The sequence below is a fragment of the Crocodylus porosus genome, unplaced genomic scaffold (assembly GCF_001723895.1).
Source record: "Crocodylus porosus isolate Cpor-Errol unplaced genomic scaffold, CroPor_comp1, whole genome shotgun sequence".
Taxonomy (NCBI): domain Eukaryota; kingdom Metazoa; phylum Chordata; order Crocodylia; family Crocodylidae; genus Crocodylus; species Crocodylus porosus.
Window position 1 is genome coordinate 10,746,690 of NW_017728924.1, and position 7,993 is coordinate 10,754,682.

The 7,993-nt window shown below is 40.4% G+C and overlaps 1 protein-coding gene across 2 annotated transcripts in view; it reads right to left on the bottom strand.

Moving 5' to 3' along the window:
- Nucleotides 1-7,993, bottom strand: part of LOC109313653 (SLAIN motif-containing protein-like) — a 36,084-nt gene that overhangs the window by 8,370 nt on the left and 19,721 nt on the right. Inside the window, exons 3-4 of one of the 2 annotated variants that reach the window (XM_019540316.1) lie at nucleotides 6,273-6,409; nucleotides 3,085-3,234 (exon numbers count right to left, since the gene is read on the bottom strand). In XM_019540316.1, coding sequence (XP_019395861.1) covers nucleotides 3,085-3,234; nucleotides 6,273-6,409 — 287 coding nt within the window. The remainder of the gene's footprint in view (nucleotides 1-3,084; nucleotides 3,235-6,272; nucleotides 6,410-7,993) is intronic. The other variant, XM_019540317.1, reaches the window with a different exon arrangement.

Sequence of the window (7,993 nt, forward strand, 5' to 3'; positions counted from 1 at the left end):
CGGGTGGCCCTCCTCTGGACCCTCTCCATGTTGTCCACATCCCTCCTGAAGTGCGGCACCCAGAACTGGATGCAGTACTCCAGCTGCGGCCTAGCCAATGCCGCATAGAGAGGGAGGATTAGTTAACAGATCTTCATTTTTTTTTTTTGATTTCAGAAATATCAAGCTACTTCATGAGAAAACATTAACATCACCCAAAAAACTGAAAATGGGAAAAGAATTAAAAAGTATGACAAAGACTTATCCCAAAAAAATGCAGATAAAGGCTGGATTCTCTGCCTAATTTTAATAGCTGACATCATCAGCACCTAAAGTAGGATGAAGAGTGCTGCTTCCTGAAGGATCCAATTAAGTCTATCATGACTTGAGGCTCCCAGTGCACTCACTGTACACAGAATCCTATCAAATATACTCGCATACTACATACACCCTTCCCCCCACCAAAAAATTGGCCCTCCAAAGTTGGGGTGCATTCTCGATCAGGGAAACTGATTTTTTTTCTACTGGAATAGAAGCATGCAAATGCTGCGTTTTAATGGCTATTGCTTTTCTCTAGCCCCAGCAAACAGAAGGGCAGAGTCCTATGTTAACTCTCTCAAAGCTACAGTGGCTATTGGCTGATCACTATGGCTTGTGCCAGAAACAGCAATTCAGCTGACTCAAGCCAAGTGAACTGCTGCATACAGTCTGTAGTACTTTGATGGGACTTCTGGTATAGAACTTATATAAAGAATTATTTATAGCAAAGAAGTAGCAGTCTTTGCAATGGTCTGGGACCTAGCCTTGTTGCTGTACTGCCTCACAAGGAAGTTCCTGCTGCCTCACCCAGACTGTCTTCTGGAATGTCACACTTCCTGGACACACTACATTTCCAGGAGGACTTACTCTATGTCACACAGTTAGCTGTGACTCTGGAAAAATTTGGAAAAAAACTTTTTTCTATATTCTTCCTTCCAAAAACAATGTTTGTGTCTTATTTGGGACATTGTAATATGTGAGAAAATACAGCATTAACAGTCTCATTTTACAGGCAGTCCTCAGATTTACGATGCAATTGGTTCCTGAAAGCCACATCTTAAGTTAAAATGTCATAACTTGGAACCAATTTCTCCACAGGAACAGTGTTATAAATGGGGGAGGGGGGGTGTTCCTTTACGACGGTCGATACTGTGTGCAGTTGCTAAGTGGGGGAAGGGGAAGGGGAAGAAAGAAAGGGGCATGGTGGGGCAAATTAACGCCCTCTGTGGTGAGGGAGGGACTGGGGCAAACGCTGTCCAGCTGGGGCACTGTGGGCGGGGGGGCAGCAGCTCCCACCGCTGCATGCTTCTCATCTGGCAGCTTGACTGGTGATTCCTGCCATTGCTTGCCCAGCTGGAGTGAGGCAGGCATGGGACAGAGCCACTGCGCTGCCTCTGGACAAGCAGCATGCAGCAGCAGGAGCTGCCCCCTCTTCCTCAAGCCCCTTGGATGAGCCACAGCTTTGAGGGCATCAGGGGGCATGATCCCCTAGATCAGGATGGGGCAAGTGGAAGAGCAGGGGCTACAGCCACCTGAAAATTCACCATAGCTCCCACCACCTGCCCAGAGCACAGCACAGTGCAGCCCCAGCCCTGCCCACCACATGCCATGCAGTTCTGGGGGCACACACCCCACCTTGACCAGTGGCGGAAGCAGCGGCAGGAACCACTAGTCAAGTCACCAGATGAGCAGCGCACATCAGTGGGATCCACCACCACCACTCCCTGCGGCTGCCTGGCCCCGACTTGGCGCTACTTGCTCCAGCCTGGTCTCTGAATCAGCATCAAAGATTTGGATTCAGCAGAATCAAATCAGGGCCAGTGATCTGAATCAATGAATCAAATCACTATCCCCAATTCGGGACACCCCTAGTAAATCTACTGTTATGCAATCGGTGTGGCAGAAGCTCGCAGTCAGCTGCTTTGTGTGGTGCATTGTGGGAGTGACACGCACCAAAATATAGTCTCCTGTGTGGATCTGTGCTCCTCACTTGCTTATAAAAAAGGATCCCCATTTTTATAAGCTCCTGAACAGCAATCAGATTAAAGTAACTGAGTCACACTAGATCTGGGTTCCAGGTTCAAATCAATAACCGAAGACCTGCTCCTACAGCCATCATCGTAGAAATCTGTCCTTAACACATTTCTGATTCAGCTCCTCAAAAAGAAAAAAAAGACACTACAAAGATAAAACAGTCCTTTCCTATGGAAACCAATATACAGAATTTAAGCAGTAAAAAGAAACTGTCAAAGTGATTAAGTATTTGCCAAAAAGGTGTCCTGTCATACACCAAGAAATAAAAGTGGAAGGGAAAGAAGAAGCTACTAATCTCAAGAGCATATCTGCAACTATCAATGTAGCCAGTTGCATGCAAGACAAGTATTTAAATATTCATTGGACTCCATGTTTCAAGTGAGACAGTGTTAAACATGCAAAAAATTTGTAACACGCACATTAGGATACAGCCGCCTATACAGACAACAAAACAAGGAAAACTCCTTTGATGAGAAACCAAAGGCAGAACACTGCTCCAATACACAATGAGGCATGGACTGCAAAAGGGCTAAATGTTACCCTTGAAATAGCATGTACAATTTCACAGACAGGAGCCCACATGCAATCTCAGGCAGACTTCAGACAAAGCATTTAGCCAAACCACCCAGTTATAACTAAGTACTTAATGTACAGTTAATACTTTATGTTATCAGGTGGTTTAAGGAGCAATGCTTCTTTGTTGTGTTTATTCCTGAACAGCTGGTTTATATTTCATAATGCTTTACGTTAGTAGAAATGAACACAGTCTATAAAAACAAACATTCCATCACCACAAGACATTCAGAATGCAAGGAAGCTCCTTCCATTGTAATGTTATCAAGTCAAAGATTCCCTGCAGCACCATGCATAAGTGAGATGACCAGCAATATTCACCATATTGAAGTTGATCCAGTGGATTCGCCTGTTCCTCTCGCACCCCAGATACTTATTTCTGCTCCGCCCATGAAAGAGCCCAGACCAATTCTCCTTGCATAATATTAAGTTTTGCTCTGTGCTATTGTCATGCCATACCTGAGCTGCCACAGGTTAGTAGTGCTTTGTTAGTCGATTTGAGGTGCCCAGGAGAGTTTAATGCATTGCTACAGGAGCTTGTCTCTGTATTCAAGTTATGTGCACTTGGTGATGCCAATGGACTGCAATACAGGTTTTTCCACCTACTGGCTAAAAGGAAGATATAAGAAAGCCACAAATGTTATCAAGTTCTCTTTGAAAACAAATGGGATTGAGGAAAGAAAGCATTAAGTCAAATAGGATCAAGCATTGCTACCAGGCATTTAGAATCAGCCATCATGAATGGGCATAACACTTGCCAAAGTGACCAAGAAGACAAACAACATTTACTCTTCTAAAAAGCTCCCCCATCCTTTAACTTATATACTCACTGATGAAAAGAACTCTAAGAGTAGTGTCCTCACTAAAACTGAAATTTTCTAGCACATATTTGAACATTTCAAGGCAGCCTTCAAACAGACAGTCTTAAAAGAAAAATGAGAACATGATGCAGAATTAACAGATATTTACAGTAACAGTTTAGTAGTCTTTATGCTTTGATGAGCACCATCCTTTGGATTTTTAGTCTTAAAATTGACAAAGGATCATTCTATTTTTCATAAGATTTTAGCTTCAAACTTCAAACAAAGTAGATCCATGGTGAAAAAAAATAATCTGTTTTGAAATAGTTTTTAAAACAAAATATTAGCACAAGGCAATAATAAAGCAGAAGTGACAGCTCACAACTTGAGTCTTAATAACAGTTTGATATATGCAGATACAGCACTATGTAAAGAATAGTTTCCATGACTAAGTAATTAAGGAATTGCTAAACTATCATCCCACTGACACTCACTACCTAAAAACAAAAGATTTATGAAGATTTAATGAAGACTGAGTACTTTAAGTGTCCTATAAAGTCTCCTTTACAAATACTGAAAGAAACATGCAAAACTTTAGTTGAAATGAAAGGAAGGAGTTTGCAAAGCTTATAGTGAGGCAATGGCAAGAACAAGAGATAAAATATGAAGATAAAATGAATGGTTAATATGATGAAGCCTTCAGGTTTCAATATGCACTTTAAACACAAGGCTTAAAACAAACTTGAGAATGTGGTGTACTGAGCATACAGTTGGCACAAATGAAAAAGCATAGAATTTTATAAAGGACCTAAAGCTGCACACAAAAGTTTTTGGCTGAATTGAAGCCAATGTCATAACATTCACAGAGAAAAAAAATTGTCCATTTCAAAAGGTAAGCAAACACTAATACTAGCTTTGTATTAAAAGTTGTTTTTTTTTCAGTAGCTTAGACAGTGGTCACCAACCAGTGGATCTTGATCTACAGGTAGATCTCCTGGAGCTGATCTGAGGCTGGGGTGGCGGGCTGAATGCCCTTGTGCATGCACGCACACACCCCAGCCCAGCAGGTCAGTCTGTGGGGAGGGAAGGGGCAGGGGCTAGATCGAAGCCCCCAGCAGTGAGGGACAGTGCCGCAGAGGCAGGAGCAGGGGTAAACTGAGTGGGGTGCTGGCTGGGTGGGACTTACCTGCTGGGAGGCACGTCCCCAAATATTTTTTTCTCCCCCTGCCTCGATCTGCCCCCCTCCTTCCCTTCCCATAGACTTACCTGCTGGGCTGGTGGGGGGAGGGAGGGGGAGGAAGGGGTAGGGGATGGGACAGGACAGGGGACACAGTAGATCTTCAGTTGCTTTTAAATGCTAAAGGCGATGTCCTACTTAAAAAGATTGGAGACCACTGAGCTAAGACCATCATCTAACTTTCAAATGTTAGTTCTCCCAAGAACTCTGCACAGAATATGTGCTGCTCTTTATAGGATTTGGATTTAGGTTTAGGTTCTCATGAATCTACCCAGAGACGGTGATGTAAAAATGCACCACTTCCCTGTCCTCTAATAATTAATTATTGACAGATGCTGTAATTGCAGTTAGTTGCCTTTTTGGCTGTCAGGGAAGTATACCAAGAATCAAGAAAATGATGGATTAGAATGAGCATCAGTGATTCAACTCATGATTACTAACAAATTAAGAACTCATTTTATTTTGAGGCACTGGGAGTGTATTCGGAGTGGGAGGATGGGGGCAAAGATCCACCAGGACAGTCCTTGACTTGAAGCTTATTAACTACCATAACAGGGAAAGATGCCAACACATGTAATCAAAATCAAAATGAAGTCAAATGTTCAAAGCTCTTTTTCGAAATCCTTGCTTCAGCCAAGTACCCCAGGGAACAGTCAATGGTCAGACTGTATTGAAAAAAAATGAATCCGGAACAGTGACTCAGAAGTCAGCATGCAACTAGGGAAGAGAAAATTCTATAAAATGTTACCCTTCAAATCCTACCTAAGGAGTTTGACTACAAACTATCAGTTCAGGCACAGAAGCAGAAATTCTTCAGTCTCTATGAAGTATTGTTTTTATGTAGTATTGAAAATTTAAATACACCATCATTCACAGAAGTTAGAAAATTCTAAATGCACCATTATGTTGTTAGCACTGGAAGATGCAAGGGTAACCTTTCCCATAAATAATGCATTAAGAATTATTATGCAAGAAAGAGAATTAACTGCAACACTAGATTTTATTTTTTTTTTTTTTTGCAGGAATAGGCTACAGAGCCCTAAGTGAATCTTTTCTGACCAAAAACACTATTTTTTTTTTTGAAAATGAAGGTTTAAAGATTTATATTTCATGTAAAATTAAATCTCATTAGAACACTAACAGGAGTCTTCCATTGATGAAGCCTCTAACATAGCATTAAAGAAAAGGTGTATATGGAAGTTGACTAGAACGTCCCCACTGCATGAAACTGAAAACCACTTTGTTAACATTAATACACTTAAGACATTCTTATAAACAAGAGGCAAAGCTATATTGGTTCTATTTTTTCAAAATCATAATGATTAAAAGTAAAAGTTGTATCTTGCTTCTGATTCATAGGTCATTATTCTTAACAGAAAACACAAGGAGTTTTAGTGATAAACATATCAGAAGTATTCCCTGATACATGAAACATTTGATTTTTTTTTTTTTAATAGTGATCATCATCATTTAATAGTGATCATCATTATCGGTTATTTTAAGCTTGCAATAAACTACATCATTATACTTCCATTCCAACTAATATATCTCAATACCGTACAAAATATACACCACTTTTAAAGTATTCAATGCACATTTAATTAATTTACCTTGGTCAAGTCGATTTATAAGAGTTCGACAGGCTGCTTCCGTTTCAGGACTGGGGTTGTCCAACACCTGCCGGCACCATTTCAGAGGTGATTCTGTTTTCTGATCTGTAGTGGATTTTCTTGGAGACACATACAACCTCGAGTAAAAATGGATTTAAAAAAGAATGCTGAATAAATGTGAATTAAAAAACCCTACCTTCCATATTTTTATAGTAGAATGTTTTCTGAAAATAATTACAATACCAAGAGGCAAAACAAAACCTTTCATTTTGTTTGGATAGCTTTATGTACCACAATTTGAAATGTAAACTCTGAGGCATGAAATACATTTACCTGTATGGTAATTTGGTTTACTTCAGTGAATGCCTGTGGAGAGAGTGGAGAACTTTTGGATAGGTGGGTTTAGATATTACTAGAATATGCCTTTTTCCTGAGGTCTTCAGGTTTGTATACTATTATTCTTCCTCCAGAGCTACTCCAATGCTGCCACACGCACACAATAAACATGTTGGTTATAAGAACCTGTAAGTAATTTTGATGCACCTTTCTAATCTGTCAGGATGGTCAGATGGGTCATCTTCAGGCCAAATATGACAATATTTCTAGATAAACATGGCACTATCAATGAAAATGGAGCATCAAGATCCCAGATTCTGGACCCAAAAGTTAAGAAGTTTACTTCATATAAATCTGATAAATAAAATTAATCAATAAATCTATCATGCAAAAGCAGGGGCTAATATAGTGTGAATAACAACATAATACACCTGGTTTGAACATTTAATCTTAATTTAAAGTCTTTTTACCCAATAGATAAAGAAGCAATAGATAAAGAGCCAAATCTGGTGTGAATTTACTTGGGGGAGGGGAGGGTGGCATGTATGGAGGCAGGGCAGAGTTGAAAGTTACAAGAGAAGGGAAGATAATGTCTACTTTAATCCTCAAGTTGCACACGTTTACTGACATACCCCACACACCTTTTTCCAAAAAAAGAAAGAAAGAAATAACCAACCTTCCAAAACTGGAGGGCATGTCTTAATCAGGGAAGCTTCCTCCTGCCCCTATTGCCCCTAGGAAGGAAGCACCCCACTTTCTTACTCCACCCAAAGTTTAAAACCAACTGGCCAGCAGCAGCAGCAGCATTTCTATTCACGCAACTGAGGGACCATCATTCTTCACTCCACAGGTGTTAATGCACATCTTTTTTGCAATGGTCTTGGTGGAAACTAACCTTTCTTCCTGCAGTTTTCCTGCCTACTGATTACTCTTATTTCACAGCCCTTTACATTGTTTTTAGCTCTATCCAAAATCATAGGTCTACCCATGGAGACCAGTGGTCAGCAGAAGCTACAATTTAAATTTTTGGCTTAACCGGAAAGGGTGAGTGAGCTGAAAATTAGGCTCTGTCCATGTGCTATACAGCCATAACTCTGAAAAAAAAAATTTCCCCCTTCATTTTTCCTTCCTAAAAACAAGATGCCCATCTTATTTTTGGGTGTAAAGTATATGAGAAAATATAGTATTTTCCCCTTCCCCTAGACCTTACTAACATTTTTAAAAACAAACTGAACAGCCCACAAAAAGGTTTTACAGTTTACCAGCACAGCAAAATAACACCCCCCCACCCCCCAACTAAACAAATGGCATTAAGGTTAGAATTGTGTATCTGTAACATAAAGAAGGGATACTTTATGTACCCATAATGAAGGGGCAAACCCAAT